The 18,394-nt window shown below is 39.9% G+C and overlaps 1 protein-coding gene across 5 annotated transcripts in view; it reads left to right on the top strand.

Annotated features, from left to right (window-relative positions):
* LOC136825030 (longitudinals lacking protein, isoforms H/M/V-like) overlaps window positions 1-18,394 on the top strand; it is a 58,233-nt gene that overhangs the window by 29,918 nt on the left and 9,921 nt on the right. The window contains exons 1-3 of one of the 5 annotated variants that reach the window (XM_067081059.1): window positions 7,017-7,274; window positions 7,890-8,182; window positions 18,017-18,163. In XM_067081059.1, coding sequence (XP_066937160.1) covers window positions 18,046-18,163 — 118 coding nt within the window. In that variant the 5' untranslated portion in view covers window positions 7,017-7,274; window positions 7,890-8,182; window positions 18,017-18,045. Of the gene's footprint in view, window positions 1-7,016; window positions 7,275-7,889; window positions 8,183-16,769; window positions 16,905-18,016; window positions 18,164-18,394 lie in introns of those variants that run through there. The other 4 variants (XM_067081060.1, XM_067081062.1, XM_067081063.1 and 1 more) reach the window with 4 other exon arrangements.

Raw genomic sequence — 18,394 nt, 5'->3', positions numbered from 1 at the left:
CGAAAATACTGGGTGTCGGAATTATATATTCATGCTTTTTTTGAAGGGGTTTTCTTTTTAAGTGCACAGCTGGTTTTTATATTGAAAGGAGTTATTCATCAGATGTCAGTATTACACATCATCATGAAACTAGCGAAGTCTCGGCTAATGTGTCTTCCTTTATCCTCATGAAATAGGAAACAGAAGTGAGACACTTGCGATTTTCCTTTACCCTGGGAAAATGGATAACAAGAGTTGACTCGTGATTATTCTTCATTCTCGTGAAAAAACGGTGAATACTGGGTGACTCGATTTTCCCTTTATTGCGGGGAAATGAGTAACAAGGGTTAATGCATGATTTTTTTTATATCTTGCTGAAAGGGTAATAAGGTTGGAACGTGACTTTTCTTCATCAAGTGAAATAGAAAACAAGGGCGGTTTCGCTCAGTTCTTGATCCTAGTGAAATTGGGTAACTAGGGTTAACTACTAGCAATTTTCTTTATCTTTCGTGGAAAGGGTAACAGTGGTTGAAACGATTTGATTAGTAGTATTTAGTTGTCATCCCCTTCACGAAATTTTAAAACATTATATAAACTTTACTTTTATAAGTTGTGCACTGAAGTAGCTGACGGAATAATATGTTCTTCATTGGAGGGGTGGGTAGAGCTCTCGGCTAGCACGCTGTTGGCCCAGCGTTCGACTCTCCGACCGGCCGATGAAGAATTAGAGGAATTTATTTCTGGTGATAAAAATTCATTTCTCGTTATAATGTGGTTCAGATCCCACAATAAGCTGTAGGTCCCGTTGCTAGGTAACCAGTTGGTTCTTAGCCACGTAAAATAAATCTAATCCTTCGGGCCAGCCTTAGGAGAGCTGTTAATCAGCTCAGTGGTCTGGTTAAACTAAGATATACTTAACTTTAGCTGACGAAATAGGTCTGGCGTAAAAGTTAAGGTCATTTATTATCGGCCATCTCTGTTTCTTTTGTATAAAAATAAAATTTTAAGGCATGCGTATATTCCAGTTTGTTTAGAATCTTTCATACACGCATGCATACATGTACTGCACATGAATATCTGCTTGATGTAATCTAACAGTTTTATTTATTTGAGGGGCCACACTCGAAAACCATAAGTTTAAGCTGACAATACAGCGTCTGTTCCGAAAACTGATGCTTGCGACCAGTGTTTTGGGGTGAAGTTGGTCTATCAGCTGAAATATATAATTTTGATTTTATGGACCCTTAACTTCATGTAGGGAACGCCTTGCGTTTTTCTAGAAATTGGGTGGGACCTTAAGCGTTAAAATATATATATTTCTCCTTAAACAGCTGTTATCATTTAAAAAACAAGGTATGCAAGCAGTGCAGAAGAGAAGACCAATCGAAACTGCAGCTACAGACTGCATAAACAGTTCAGACAGAGGTAAAGAAACATCGTATAAAAATTCAGACGTACATCATCGCCGCATCACCTGTGCCTCGAATGCCGGGAATGTGACGGAACTCTTCTGCTTTAGAACGTGAGCGAGGGCAGGCAGCCTGAGCTAGAAGAAAGTTCAGTCGGCAGAAAGAGAAAACTGCCGCCCGGCAGGTAACCGGACTTCGGGAGGTTACACCAGCCCTTTTTGTATGCCTCCTCCTCCTCCTCCTCCTCCTCCTCCTCCTCTTTGGGTGTCATTCAGTTCGATTAGTTTGTTTCTGTAGATCTGAAAGAACTCGATACCAAATCTAAATCTGGTGTGCATACTAGAGCCTTGATTGAAGAGGGTTGTTTAACAAGTTTCCATATATGCGAGTTCTTCATTTTGGCTTTAATACGGAGATATCAGTTTTTATGGATATCTTGTTCATCCTATTAAGAAGTATAAGACGTTAAGTTTTGTTGCCTATATTGTGCATTTCTTTATATGAGAAAGGCAGTTTTATGTAGCCTGTGCTTGTGAAACCCGACGAAGGAACGGAAGAAGAACTGGGTCTACTTTGTATGAAATGAAGACCAGCCTTTTAAAAGTATATATTGTTTTGCAAATGGATTATGGGAGAAGATTCTGAAGATTGACGGTAAATGAAATGACGCTTTCGCCTATCGCTGTTGTATCGTAATTATTTGGATGTTTTTACAGAAAAAACATTTATAACTTATATAACTTTACCTAGGAAATAAAACGAAGGAAATCTTTTTCAATGTAGCAGAAATATTTTTGAGTTAAGCACTTTCTGGTCTGAAATTTAGCACTTTTAAGTAAACTAATAGCCTACCCGTCTGTCGCAATTACCGTGTATACGGTGTTTATTGGTGGTGAAAGTACTGAAAGATTTTGTATAAATTTTTTTTTTGTTTTTAATTAATACTTTCTAAGCTGTTGCTTCATGTACATCTCTCAGTGTAAATAGCGTGATATTTCAATATTGTCATTATTATTCTTGAAAATTCAAATATTTCGAACAAAATACATTTTAATGGTGTCAGATGATATACCATCAAATTTCATTCATAAATAAAAAGGCGATTTTTGTGTTCCAGTTGCATTAGGTATCTAATATTTTTTATTAACCTCACACATTTAGCACCAGCTTTCATCTTGGTCTGCTCTTCATGTAAAATAAAATGGGTGATAAGTCGTCCAGTGCCAGTTCTGTTGTTGATGGATGCATTTGATGCTGAAATGGTTTTCGGGGATCTGTGATATGAAAGATCATCATGAAATGACAGATCTTAGGAAATTTATTGTAATTTTTTATGGAAAGTAAAGATTTATCAATCGCTTATTGCGTTAAAAAATTTGATTCACGAAAAAGTAAAATTAAAAAATTTATGCTTTCGGCTAACTTCATTGCATCATTCTGATTATATGATTTTTTTTTTAAGCATATCGTCATAGAATAAGAATATTCAGCTTCAAAATGAGACCGAAAACCAGCCTTTTATAAGAGAGAGTTAAACTTACAGCGAACCATAAAAGGAAATGATCTCATAAGCTCATAATCGGTAGGAAAGAACTGAGGGCTGGACCACAGACGAGTTTTCGACCCTTCAAAATCTAAAAGTAATAACAGAGGCAGCGTGAAGGTTGCTGAAGATGTAAGCTATAGAAGATAAGAATACTGAGAGTGGTTAAATTGTTCCTGTTCTGAAATCAAAGTATCATAGATTATGTCGAAGGGAGGAGAGTGACTGGTTTCGTATAAATTTGGGTCTGAGACAGACAAGGGTTCGTTGTGTCAACTTGGCTGTTGGGTGTCTATGTTGATTTTTTTAAAAATTATTTTTAAATTTTTTTTTACATTTTTAATTTTACATTTTTAAATTTTTTATTTATTTTATTTTATTTTATTTATGTATTTTTTTACGGATAACTGGTGCAGCAACAGAGTTGTGGGACAAGAAAACTGGTCATGAATGGAATGTGGAATGGAACGACAGGTTGGTGGAAAGAGAATCATTTGGAAGTGTTAGGAGGGAGGGGGATTGTGGAATGGAACGACAGGTTGGTGGAAAGAGAATCATTTGGAGGTGTTTGTTGGGGAGGAAGACCCAGAAAGCGCTGGATAGATGGCATGAAAGATGTGTTGGAATGGAATGGATTCAATATCGTGCAAGCACAAGATCTCGCGCAAGATATCGATGAACGGCTCAGTGTCTGTAGGGGTTTTGAAGCACTGCTGGTGAGCATTATGTGTAGTCTGTAAAGCAGCTCATGCTGTGGAAGTTTTCTACACGGTGCTCATTCACGATTCAGGAGCTAAAGTTTGAGTGTGGCAGTGATCGATGTGTTTTCTTTTCTGTGGACGCACCTCCTCTTGAGGGTAACAGATTTATGTTGGAAAAATGTCTGCATTTACACATAAACGCGCGCAAACACACACACATGTATATATATGTATATATATATGTGTGTATATATGTGTGTGTGTGTGTGTGTGTAATTTTGGATCTCAGCTTAGTAGTGACAATCGTCTCCAAAATGTGGTGAGATCGAGATGTTAAGACGACATTGGGGTTATCGAGAACTGCATGCGCATCTGGTAAAAAGTGACCAGCAGATTTTTTTATATATATATATATATATATATATATATATATATATATATATATATATATATATATATATATATATATATATTCACAATCATAGGCAGAAAAGTAAATCTTAATAGAAAAGATCCTTGAACATGGATGTATTAGATACTAAAGACTTGTTGGATGCGCCAGAGGCATGTCAGTGTACTTGGGCCCTTTGCCGCTATTCGTAGTCAAGACACACCTGTAGCGATGCAACCTTTGGGGGGGGGGGGATTAACAATGCTGTGCTGTTGTTTGTTTACTGACTTATGTTTTTGTATTGGATGTTTTTCTGTTCTTCTTTGTGGATATTTGGTTTTGTTCCTCTGTACTTGTAAAATATGATTTTCATATTGGTTGTATCCGATTGTTTTTTTTGTAATTTCGCCTGTTTTCCCGTCCCCTGTTCTGCTGTGGGTTTTGTTTCGTTGTTAGTTCTTCCTTCAACATTTCTTTCAGCTTTGTCTCGTAGCTGGTAGTCTCTCTGTTAGCAAACACTCTATAACTGTGTTTCATTTTCCCCTCTTTGTAATTCAGTACTGTATTTTAGAGACCTTGAACGAGACAGTACAGTATTTGTGCCAAAAAAGCCTGAATCTTCACCATAAATATGTACATCTTACAAGTAAACTGAACCCTTTGGTTTTTGCAACTCTGGGCGCTTGTGGATGCAGAGAACCCCCAGGGTTGACAAAGCTCACCTTCCTCCTCCTCCCTGAAAAAAAGAAGAAGAAAAAAAAGAAATTATGTTACCGAATAGGGACGGATTTTGGGCGTCGAAGATGCATTTTGGGTAACCTCTCCCAATCTTCCCCCAACTCTCTCTCTCTCTCTCTCTCTCTCTCTCTCTCTCTCTCTCTCTCTCTCTCTCTCTCTCTTCATCCGAGCCAGATGGGTAAATGTTCATGAAGACACGATCGTCGATCCGGAGGCATTTTTGTAGTTTGTGTTGGAGACAGGTACTTCAGCAGCTTGAAATGTAACAAAGACGGGATTAAACTGTCTATGGCTGTATTATTTCAGCGTTTTCGCGTTCAGCCTTCGATTCCTAACCCAATCAATCTCATATCTCAAATCGATTCACTGTTGGTCCACGTCTCTGGTTATCCGAAGGATTTGATTTTTCCTCGCGAACGCTTTCGCGTTGCCGGCAAGCTGCTGCTGAACGAGCGGTGGTCCAGGTGCCTCTCTGTCTGGCAAGTCGCCCGCCCACCACGCCTCCTCTCCCCCATCTTTCTCCCCCTCCGCACCCCCCTTACCCCAGTTTGCGTCTTAGAAACGCACACACAAGGACCTCTTGCTGTCTTTCTTCCAAGTCCATTTGGCTGTTCACCATCTCTCTGTTCACTTTTTTGCCGATTGCAGTCGTCAGCGTGATGTCTTCCCCTCCGCCCATCCCGATTCTCCAAACGAAAATAAATTCAAAACGGAACTGCCTCGTTTTTTCGCCCTTGAGTTCACTTTGGTAGGTCGTCTAGGTATGGTTTGGAAGGGGAAACCGTTTGGCATCTGATCGGGGGTCGCTTGTGTCTCTGGGCCTCTTCCACGAATCCTGTCGCTTCCAGGGACCCTGCGTCGTCGACTTTGTTACGCCCGAGGATATATTTGTGTGTGTATCCCTCTCCCATTCACCATGTACTCCCCTCCCCTTCTCTCTCTCTCTCTCTCTCTCTCTCTCTCTCTCTCTCTCTCTCTCATACCCTGTCGGGCCTGCCCTCTTTTAGTACCCCTGTACCCTCTCTGTCACCCGGGGTCCTCAGCGCTCACCTGGCTTGGCCCACCTGCCCAGCCCATAACTGGTCTTCGGGCCAAAAGTGTGCCTAAGCGATTGTCTCATAAGACAGCCTCTTCCTCATTATTTGGGTCAAGAAATGGACGTTATGACAACTCCGTGCATGAGAATGTTGCTTTTAACTTCCACCAATGCCTTGCTAGCCACCTGCCTACAGTCTCTGTGATGTTTGTTTGTTTCAGATTTTAAAAGGACGTTCCATTAGATTCTCTCTCTCTCTCTCTCTCTTCCCCCTCCCCCCGTTCCCTTATAAGAGGGAGGGGGGATGTTGTTTGCGTTTCAGCAATGCCGTAGGGCCTTGGTTGTTTTGAAGATATTATGTCATATATGAAGAGAACAGTATCCGTTTTCCACTGCCAATAAGAAGAATGAAACCCATGTTATGTGTAAATTCCTTTAAATTTATTGGTGTAAAAACTGGCTTTGTGTTTGTGTAAGTAAACATAATGCATATGAGAAATTCTGGGCCATTGGGGGTACCTACGACTTGCTTTAATGTAATTTTTCCAATAAAAGTAAAATAAGGTAGTTTAGTAAATATTTTTGGGATCTTTTTTTATGAAGTAGTTATACAGTGGACATTTAAGAGATTCTGTTCGGTAGAACGTAGAGTTGGATACTCGAGAGATGTGTCATCGGAAGATTTTCCTTTGATTTCAGGAGCAAGTAAATAAATAACCTCAGTGGAAATGCATCAGTGCATGTGGATTATTTGATATTAGCCTTTAAAGTATCGTCTTATGCCTACTTGGGTCTGAAACAGTTGAAATTTTGCAGAAAGTTGCAAGATGATTCGGTCCATAAACCTGTGGTATCTCTCTCTCTCTCTCTCTCTCTCTCTCTCTCTCTCTCTCTCTCTCTCATTCTCTCATTAGGGAAAATGCATCCAGACCGTTTGTTTATCGCGCTCGCTCTGTGCTTTTGTAGTTCATCAATATGTTGAGAAGTTGGGCTTGCGATTTGTAGGAGTTAGTGTCCTTTCCCGTATTTGAATAGGGCGATCAAACGTGTGATTGCGTACACAAAAATTTTTGGTGGGGAGTGTTTGGGAAATCAGAGGCGGAGTGTTTGAGAATGGGGGTTTAGCTGGGGTTAGGGTGTTGGGGGTTGATATGACGCACGCAAGACGTACATACACATACACGCTTCCAGGCGCACTTACACACACATGCACCTTCACAGACACATGCACGTACACACGCCTACAGGTCCTCGCAGCAGCAGCAGCAGCAGCTCCACATGCCACAAGGCTGATGCCACAGTCCTGCTGAACGCCCAGAGAGACGGGACCAGACGCCAAGCTCAGTGTACTAGCAGGTGTGGCTCGTGGTAGTAGTGACAACTTCAACTTAGCGTCGTGTCGATGTAGTTAAACGTTGTGTAATCTGGTAATGGAACTCATCTGCCCAATCATCCGCTGTGCAACGCGTTTGACTGTGTGTGAGTGTGGTCTGTCTTTCAATCACTGGATTATTCCCAGCACCCCGCGGTCAGATTTATGAATGACTTCGGCTGCCTGTAAGCCGAACTCGATGGAGAGCGAAACAGAGAACAAGATTACCAAAAGCACGAGAACGGGAACTCTAAGGAAGTGGACATGATCGTTTGAGACACTCTGTGGGTCGTCTTGTGGTCTGCATGGCGGGGGAATTTTTCAAAGTCAGAAAACAAATAAATCAGAATAATGATTTAGTGGTTGTTTTGTGTAGTTTTTCTTAGCTTCTCCAGTGGCGAAGCTCAGATTACAGCAAAGGTTATTTTAGCTGACGATGTTCACCTGATTTCTGATGTGACTTCTTGAAATAGTAGATGTGGCTTAAAGATGTTGATCTTAGAAATTTTTGCTGTGGGATAGAGTGCATTACATTGATTTCAGAGGAGAAAAAAAAAGAACTGTCTTTGTTACGGTGTTGGATAATGCATGTCTCTCTCTCTCTCTCTCTCTCTCTCTCTCTCTCTCTCTCTCAACTGTTATATGTCAGCGGTTGATGCCATGCAAGAAACAACTACCGCCCTCTTTGTGCTATCTTTGATTTGTATTTCATCTCGACAGTGAAAGAACTTTATAATGCTACCGACGGCAAAAATGTGAAAGTAAACCTCGCGCGAGGCGAATGTGACCGTTAATTGTAGCATCACAAAAGACTAAGTAAACAAGTGAGTTTGTTCTTGAATGAACAAACAGACGCAGAAAATTTCGAGCCCGGTTGTCCGTCATTATCAAAAGAGAACTTTCAAAAGTGACCCCGCGAAGTGAAGGAAGGCGTGAGAAGGTATAATTAGATGATGACGGAAGACGCTGTTGATGTCATTTCGGAAAGGAGATAGTGAACATTCTTTCGGATAGTGAGTATTTCTCCAGACTGAGCCTTTTTGTATCTTAGATTGTGAACATTTTCTCCGATAATAAAAGCATTTACTCGCGTATTGAATATTTCATCAGATCTCGGAGGTTTTCTCAGTGAGTATTGAACATTTTCACAGGTAGAATTTTATGTCAGTGTGCATATACTTAGACCGAGCATTTTCTCAGGTAGTGAGCATTTCCTTAGACCAGTGAGTCTGCTTAGATAGCATTTTTTTTTTCAATGAGCAATTTTTTGATAGTGAACATTTCTTCAGACAGTGAGCAATTTCCCAGGAAGTGAACATTTCCACAGAGAGCAGACGTTTCCTCTGACAGCAGTTTTCACAGAGAATGAGCAATTTCTCGACTATGAGAGCAGACCGTGGCAAACCTTCCTTCCTTGATAGTGACCGAGTTGTTTCAGTATACTTTTGACCAGCTCAGTGGCCTCGGTTTAAGACGCGAGTCCAAACTTGAGTATTGTTCCCAGTCGAAAAGCATTTTGAAGTCGAAACGACTTAAAGTACAACAAGCACTGGGACCTCCTATGAGATCATTCAGCGCTGAAGAGGAAATTGAAAGTTGAAAGGTCTGAAAGGTGTAACAGGAGGAAAACCTCAAAGCAGTTGCACTGTGCAACAATTGTTAGGAGAGGGTGGATGGCAAATTGGAAGAAAGAGAATATGAACGGAGCTACAGTAATAGGAATGAGAGGGGTTGCAGCTAGGGGCCGAAGGGACGCTGCAAAGAAACCTTCAGTATTGCCTACAGTGCACCGCATGAGGTGCACCGACTGCACTACCCCCCTGCGGGGAATTGGTGGATAAGTAGTTGCGGTCGCCAGGTTCAGTTGTACGTCATAGTTACGGTATGAAATAACGATAAAATGAGGATGAATGAGACCCCTTTTTGTATGTTAAATCTTGATTCATTACTATTCAATTAAAACCCTATAATGCACGAGATGATACATTTACCTTCATTTTAACAGAATGTGGATGTTCCCAGTCTTCAATAATAATAATAATAATAATATTAATAAAGTAACCAGACTATCGAAAACTTGTAGAGTATATTTTTCAAAACTGACAGCATTGCGAAGCACTTTCGAGATGCTAATTTTTGCATGACTACGTTAAAATGTGTCAGCTACTGATGGGTGTAGCTAGAGCGCCCATGTATCCGTCATTCCATCGGGCCGTGCATCCGTCCGTCCGTCCGTCCGTCAGGTATCACAGTCATTGGTCAGAAACCGCCCAAGGGAATCATTCCCATAAGAGGCGAAGGTGCCCCGTCCTGCCCGGGAGAGTATGTCCGTCTTAGACTCATTTCGTAATATATCATATCCGCTTCTAGTTTTTCGAGCTACAAAGTATCTAGTTTTGTTATGATGTGAAGGCTGTAACCATGATTTGCAATAGCTGCATTTCTTCAGTTTTGATTGGAGAGGTTCGAGCCTAAGTGGCCAGGAGTGTGTGTGTGTGTGTGTGTGTGTGATTTTACATGATCAGAAGTTATTAGAACCACACTTTTTGATAATGTCGGCCCATTTCAAAAAGTAATGGTCAATACCTTTATTTTTACACCCGGTAGGAACATAGTACTAAGGTATACTGTGTTCTTTTGCAGAGGAATAAGAAACTCTCACCATTTCTCATACTTTGTAGTAAGTTAATGAATGAAATAGTCTATTCCTGAAATAGCCGTCTTTTGGGTGGGTGAAAGTATTCATGAGCTTTTGTTAAAAGCGTTTTCGCCGTTCTTTATTTGGCATCTTGAAAGTTCAGTGGTTCTAGACGGGAGGGCAATTGCAATTTGAAGTTAACAGTTGATTGGTGCGCATACATTCATGCGTACACAACTTGATTCATTCAGTATAATCTTATGAGGAACCAGATAGTTCGAACAACCGGATGGTCTTACAGAGCCCACTCGTAAAGCGTAGTGTGTGTGATGTGTGAGTAAACTGAAGAAAGTCGAGTTCGTTGTTTCGAAGTAGGCGAGTTAACTCGGGGATCTCTCGCACCGTCTGTGTAACGTATCAGATATGGGTTGATAAGAAAAACAACCCTTTGAGGCTGATAACATTAAGGAGTCAGGGCATGTAACAAAGGTAGAGAAAGGAAATGAGAGTGGATAGATTTGCATGAGATAGTTAATCTTCTGTCAGGGTCCTAAGACTAATTGCTTTTGTTTTTCCAGAGGCCCATGGTTCTTTTTTTTTCTCCTAGTGGTGAGACTGGTGCGAAAAAATTATAAAACTGGCTTAAGATGATTTTTTCTTGTTAGTGCATATGTCTGCGGATTATTATTTTCATTAAGCTGGTCCAGGGTTCCCTTAATTTATATACGTTGCATTGCAAAACTCTTAACCATCTCTGAGAGTGTGAGTGTGTTGTGTATTTTAGCCCTTTAGACTGAAACAAGGTTGGGTATCTATGCTTTCGTGAGGCATTACCTGTTTAATAGCAGTGAGTAACACGCATCGACAATTTCATGATTCGATTCCTTTCTGAATCAGAATGACCGGCTTTTGTATAAAGGCCGTAGGTAAGTGACCTTTCGTATGAGGGCACTCCCTAGGCGGCGTCATCATGAAAAGATATAACTTCTGGTAACTTCCCCTGTGCGGTCAAGAAACATGGGAATGGGTCGTGATGCTCCGTCCGTAGGCCGTTTGTCCCGAGGGTGGCCGTTGTGAATGGGTAGGTAGGTAGGGCAGGAGTGGTTACGTCAATTGCCGAGTTCGTCCGGTGGCTTGTGGCGCGCCCCTCGGCAAAAACTGTAGGAGACGGCTCCGCCAAATCTGACGAACGATTGCGCCTTGGGTAGGAGCTTGGTACCCTTCAGCACATTCTTGGAATTTACATTCAGAAGTGTGTGTGTGTGTGTGTGTGTGTGTGTGTGTGTGTGTGTGTGTGTGTGTGTGTGTGTGTGTGTGGGGCTCACAATGAGGCAAAAAAAAAAAAACTAACCAAGTAAGTAATAAGATAAAAGTTAGTTTAGTCTGTATAATAACTGATGATCAAATTATGCTTATCGCAAACCGTAACTGTAGGCTGTGAATGTTCCTCAAAGAAAAATTCTGGTCCATTACAGTAGTCCTATAAAGAAGATGTCTAAAAATAGGTGTCATTTATAAGAAAAACTATCAATGAAATCGGGAAAAGAATAATCAAATATGATTTGGATGATACTTGGCTTATGCGCCCTCTAATGAAATTGTCTTCCACACTATCAGGTGCTTCAGTTATCCTGCTCACGAGGCTCAGCAGTCCAGTTATATATATATATATATATATATATATATATATATATATATATATATATATATATATATATATATATATGTATGTGTGTGTGTGTATAAATAAGTGTGTGTATGTATTATTAATGGGTTTTGCATTGTTGCTACAAAGAACGGGACTGCTGGTGAGCCGGTATTTGAATCGTTTGATTGTGTGGAAGATAATTTCATCAGAGGGCGCGCAAGCCAAGAATTATCCAAAGCAGATTTGATTATTCTTTTCCCCATTTCATTGATAGTTTCTCTTATAACTGACACCAATTTTTAGACTTCTTCTTTATAGGCCTATTGTAATGGACCAAAACTTTTCATCGAGGGACATTCACAGTCCTACAGTTACGATTTGCGATGAGCATATTTTGATCAATCATCAGTTATTATACAGACTAATCTAACTTGTGTTACTTCCGAATCCTTTAACAACAGATATGGTCGAATGTGACAGGGATTAATCTCGTTTCTCTGAGAAGTCACCCCTATTGTGAAACGGCATAATGTCAAAAATGAAAATGTTTTGGCAAGCAGTTTCATCAATCAGAAGCAATCATTTTACACGGTCTTTTTAATCACTTGTATTGCGAGCGCCAGCCGAGTCTCTCTCTCTTTTTTTTTTTTTTGCCTGTTTCCCCTCTTTAAAACGCCATGGTGGTCGGAATGTTGTCCAGGAAACTTAATCTCAAAAGCGTAGGTACCGAGGACCTGTTTCTACGTTTTATCAGCTGTTCCTCTATGCTGTCTTATCTTAAAGGTGGTTGAGGAATTATTTTTCAGACGCCATTTAATTTGGGGAACTTTTTAGAGTCTTATGCATTAGTTTTTTTGTTCGTTTTCAAGTGATAGTCTTATCGACCAACCCCTTACTTTGAAGCTGTGAAATATTTTACATAGGGTTTCCTTAGACTTCTGTCCTTTGGGTTTGAGCCCCTTTTATTATAATATATAAATATATAACCTTTGGCAGTTACGGATAATAAAGGCAAATGCTGGAAGCGATGATGTTTATCCGAGGAACGAAAGAGCAGTTAGATCTGTTCCTCCTTCCCATCATGTGCAAATAAGTAAATAAATAAAAAAATAAAAGATGAATAACAGCTGGAACCTCTACTGAGAATATGGTGTTCAACTGAATGTTTTATGTTTAGACGCCCTATAGAAATACACAGCACTAGAGAGAACCTTTAAACTTTTGCTTCCTCAACCGGCCCACTATCCCCAGGGTGTCTGCTAAAGGAACCTTTTTATTTTATATATATTTCATCTCAGAAGCCAGTTGTTGGAGTACTCGTTATGCTCATACCTAGGCCTAATGAAAAAAGTTAAAATGAGGACGAAAGAGAATGGGAGACTCTCCCAAGAGAAGCGCGCCCATCTCTTGAAGAGCGGCAGATTTCTCTCACATGAAACAAACACTGGTAATGATCCTGATTTTTATTTCAAATAGACCTGGTTATAGTCTGAGTCTCTGATTTACTGGGCGCTTGCACCGTTAACAGACATTTAATCAGACAATATTGGAGGCGTTAGGCCTTGTCAGAACATCCAAGGGATCTACACTTGTATAGAGTAATGATACCAGATCAGAAATTCCATGAAACTAGATCAGTTTGAGGAAGGCTCGGCAGCCTTTGCCTTAAGCCCGTTGATTTTAAAAATGAATGCATTACTGTTAAGTCACAAAATCAGGAGGAGCATGATGCATGTCATCTCAGAGCTTGAATACTGGTGTATATTCGAGGTTAACTTTTATTAAGCTATTTCATTTAAATCTTGGTATTATTGTGGCAGCCTTTACGAAGTAGGATTTTCGAGGTGTTAGATTTTTTCTAGGATCAATAGAATAACTCCTGAACTCGCATCTTCCTTGGAAGACATGCTAACATAAACAGGTTGCAAAGTCTGATGATTTTATGGCCATAAAGGATTCTTGTAAATCGATATTTACACGTTTACAGAAGCTAAATATGCATACTTTTTGCATTCTAGTCGTTGCAGCTTGTTTATGAAATCAAAATTTTTACTGTCGATGAACGTGACTGCTACATATTGTACGAGTAAAAACATCGCTATTTCAGTGTGAGGATTTGCACTCTCCACTGCTTTATCTTGAGCACCAAAGTACCAAGGAATTACTAATTATCATAGGTAGCTGATAGCTATAGGGCTCAAAGAGCATCGGTTTAATTGTAAGGTCTCGGGCATCGACCCGCCTCCGGCTCTGAATACCCACACGGTTCGTTTTAGCATGATCCCTGTAGGGGAGTAGGCTACCGCCTGCAGTGGCAAGGCTCCCTAAAGGTTGTTCTTTGCAACGTCTTCCAGTACCGGAGTTGCATTGCTTTCTGCCATTAACTTTTCGTCCGTTTGGCTTAGTCGTTGTACCTGCTTTTCCTACTCCTTTATTTTACTTTGCTCAAGATGTGGCCTTTCATTAATGAACAAACACTTCAGGTGAGGCCTGTGAATCTGAAAATTGGGGTCAGGAGTCTTTTCCAACTACTTTACGATCTTTGCTTAACATAAGCTATCATATGATGTGAAAGAGAAAGATGCGTGTAAAGAAATTTTTTTTTAGTTAATTTACTTCCTAGCCCACTTTTTAGCAAGTGATTAGTAGGCAGCCTTTGCTAAACGCTAGACTGTTATAGGAATAACTAGGAGCAGGTTCATTTGGCTTTAACAATTTTTACCCTACCGTATTCTTAACCGTCTATCGATGGAAGTATTATAAATCACACAATACTAATACTGTTCCTCCCTTTCATGTTTTATTTAAAATGAGCTTATTCTCACTAAGGGAGAGAAATCCTCTCTTTCTCTCTCTCTAGTAATGGCCGAGCAAGATTAAAGATGTTTAGCCAAATTCGGTCTGATCATTAGCGTGTGATTAAAAAAAAAAAGTCATTGCCAATCATGGACCGTCCTCTAGAGTCCACTAATAGGCACTTCTTTTCCGCATGCTGGACCTAGTCAGACCTTTCCTTTTAAAAGCCATTCACAGTTGAATTCTGAAAAACAAATCTGGCTAATTACTACATCGGAATTGCTAGCATGATGTGGATGATCAGTGAATAATTACTTCGTCAGAATCGTTGGACTAGTTAGCCTACCATTACCGAGATGGTTTGCGAAAGGTTGGTACGTCAGAATTTTTGCAGGAACGAGATGATTTGTAAAGTCTTCGTTTAATGTTTATAAATTTTTGTGTATATTTAACCGTATCCATAGACAAGTTAACCTTGCCTGTAAAAATGATCGAGTGCATTTTGTTTGTTCTATACTGTTTGGCATTTATGATGATGATTATTATTGGTCATCTGGCTACTAAGGGTTTCTTAGCTGTAAATATTTTGTCTGACAACCGATTGTACCCCTCCACTGTTAGCATTTTACCTGTTAGCATATCCGGTAAAATCTAGCTCCCGTGGTTGTGGTGTTCCGGGCATTCTTAAGTTCCCACCCGACAAAGTGGGGTGGGGAATATAGTTTTCATGGGTATTCCTTCCGTCTATATTTCAGTATGTCTTGCACGCTTACCTCGTCATCACAACTCCTACATGGTTGAAAGGGTTTCATCCAAATTGGCTACACTGCTATAGATGCGTGTGAAAAAAGTCCGATTTTACGTCTGTCTGCACATTAACCTTTGCCATAACTTTAGAACTGTAAGAGATAAAGACTTCGTATTTGGCATGCATACTCCACTAATAAAGGCCCTTCAGTTATATCAAGGTTGATAACCTTAACCTTCATCCTAGAAATAGTTGCTATACTGCCATTGCCATCGCAACTGCACAGGTGAAGGGATTACTGCCAAAATTGGTGCAAAGGAAGGAACACAATTGTGACCATGACCATAACTTTTGAAGTATTCGAAACGGAGACTTCATATTTGGCTTGTTCAGTTGACGCCAAGGTCAGTGCTCTTGACCATGACCTTCATACTGAAAATGAATGGCACTGTAGGGATTCGCGTTTCACAAACACATCTTTGAGGAGGAGTTTGTCTGCTGGGTTTGGTAAGGGATAAGCAGTATTCTTAGACTGCCTGTTGTTTTTTTTTCTTCGAGAAGGAAATATTTTCCTTCATTAGGACAAAAATGGTCCGAATTTTCGACTGATCCTTTTTTCAGTTCATTGGACTGTATACGGTGGAAATAACTATGGTAGTTGAATCCCTCTCTCTCTCTCTCTCTCTCTGGTAGCAACTTAGTAGCTGTTTTCTTTTGTTTTTAGTATTGGTATTTCTGAGCTTCAGCCTTTGTTTCTTAGCAAAGAATTACTCTTATCACAAGATTCAATAGCCTGCAGCACCTTCATGTGAACACCCGAAGGTAAATCAGCTAATAAAGAGAATATTAAAAACGCCTTTTTTTTTTTACCATAGCTCACAACACTCCATTGTAAACTGAGACCATTACTTTTTGAACACCTTTACCCTTAAAATTGATGTTTTTAATGCAAAAATTGTGAAATGAGGATGATTTTTGTGTATGCATACTTCACTCTTCGTGTCTTTTGAGGTGAAACATCTGTTTGTAGGAATGAAAACACGATCTTCTTCCTCATCTCTACAAAGCAGCATTCTCTCCCCCTCTCTCGTTTTTTTACAGATACTAATTTGGTCACTGCTTCCCATTGAGCTCAAGTGAAGAAGCGTCCATCTTCCCAGGTGGCCTCCTAACACCCTTAAAGGCATCTATTCCCTTTTTGCTCTTTGGGAATTGGTAATCCTCCGATTTCAGTGCTCATGCCTGCTTCTTTGTTTCTACCAAACTGTGGAATTTTTTTCGTGCTTCTGTTTGCCTGACCTAACTTTTATTCTTTCTTAATAGGCAGATCTTTCCTCGTGGTTAATGACCACCCATCTTCCATTCTTGTCCTTTCCTTGCTTTCTTTGGGCTTGGTCTACAAAAGGGCAACAGGTTGTTCGTCCCATAAAAAGAGCGAGGCATCTGTCATCCACGTTCATGGCTACCGACCAACGATGAGGTCCCGTTTTCCGCCTGGAGAGAAATAGTTTTAAATTAGTACATGGAGTATTTTGAAACATTTAATTCCATTTATAACATATTTGAAACTTTATAGATGCTTAAATGGCATCACCATAACTACAACCAAAAGGATTTTCTTCGTTTCATCCCCAAATTCTTTTTGAATGATGTCAGTGGACAAACGGAAGATCCTTCGGAAAACGCCTCCAAAAATGTTGGGGTGCCAGAAATTAAGTCAACTGCATGTTTGCTTTGTTTTTGCATAGATCTGGTGACTGCGATTCGCATTATAGATCTCATATGCTGGTTTATTTTTTCGGCGCCATAAGGCATCCCGTAATATAAACACAGTCCTCTGTACCTAGTGTAGCCAGTGGTATCTTTGCCCTCCTGGGTATGAATGGCCAATGGTTAATAGTGAAGGTAAAGGTATGCGAGACGCGTTTGCAGTGGGGATGGGCTGAGAATAATGACTTCTCTCTTTGTTCTCTGGTGGGTGTGTTGATATAGTCGTGCTTAAAGGGTAAGAAACGAATAATTATTAATAATCTGGAGTTACTTCCAAGTAGTATGCGGTCGAGGTTGCCGCCACTGGTTGACGTGAATGAGAAAGTAGTCGGGCAGAAGAGAACATTTAAGTCGTTCCCCAGCATGAGAGAGAGAGAGAGAGATTACATTATATGATCGCTGAATACAAGAAGTGCCCTCCGAAGTCCTCCTACAATGGCCCTAGTTGGGATCCCTGCAGGGAAATTAATCGCAACATGAACTTTTTAATTCGCCTCAAGTTTTTTATCATTTCGGCTAATGTATATTAATTGATCATTAGCCTTTACTCAAGTTCATACAAACATTTTGTGCACCATTTTAATCATATACTGAAATGTATGTTGTAGCCTTTTTATTACCCGAATTTCATTTTGCAATTTCGTAGGCTACGATCCAGAATAGTATCGAATGCTCCTTTGTTCTTTGTTTTAACCTCTTGTGTATATAGGGAAGCACAAGTATTTTCAGTTATATCTCAACAGGCAGAGTCTCATAAGATCTTTATCAGATAGTGGAAGTTAATGAAGGTATAATTTTGTTCGTCCGTGTATGAAAGTATATATGTCCCAGTATACGCCTTCTCTAAATAGATATTGTAGTCTGCAGATCATCTTCATGACAAAACCTTTCAGGTTACACGAAGTCGGTATGTTCTTCCTAAGCATCAAATCTGAGATGGTGTATATTAAAACTACTCTTTTTGATAGTGATAACTTATTTGACTTGTTGTATAGAGACTATTCATAATTGTTCAGTACATCTTGAGGCTATAGCAGGTTGTAATTAAATCATAAATATTTGATAAAGAACCACGCAATTTATGCTTTAGGCTTGAGATTCTTTATTTTGATTTTTATGATTTGAACCAAATGGACTGAAAACTTTTTATCAGTGTTTTTTGTTACAAATAAATTAATTGTTCAGGCTGATTACAGGAGGGATCGTGGTGAGTGTGTTTTTCATAACTATATCTGCCCTCTTTTCAGGTTGTTGACCCAATGAGGTGACAGTAGCAATGGGGACGTTTCAGAAGTTCTGCTTGCGGTGGAACAATCACACCACAAACCTTCTTGGGACCCTTGGACATATTTTGTCATCTGAGCAACACACGGATGTGACATTATGTTGTCAAGGTAAGAATAGGCATATATTTGTTCATCAGTTTTTTTTATCAATATATGTTCTTGACATATTCCACATATATTTAGCTTCAGCCAGTGAGTTATACTGTAGTAATTACTTTATGCACAAGTCGTGATCTTTAGTTACTTTACTGTAGTCTTGAATTATTGTTTGCCGAAGTGATCAGTTATGGTTATGTTGCAATTTAGCAGTTAAGAATTTCAGTGTATGTTACAATCCAC

Source organism: Macrobrachium rosenbergii, chromosome 36 (genome assembly GCF_040412425.1).
Source record: "Macrobrachium rosenbergii isolate ZJJX-2024 chromosome 36, ASM4041242v1, whole genome shotgun sequence".
Taxonomy (NCBI): domain Eukaryota; kingdom Metazoa; phylum Arthropoda; class Malacostraca; order Decapoda; family Palaemonidae; genus Macrobrachium; species Macrobrachium rosenbergii.
This window is presented reverse-complemented; position numbering and strand designations above follow the sequence as displayed.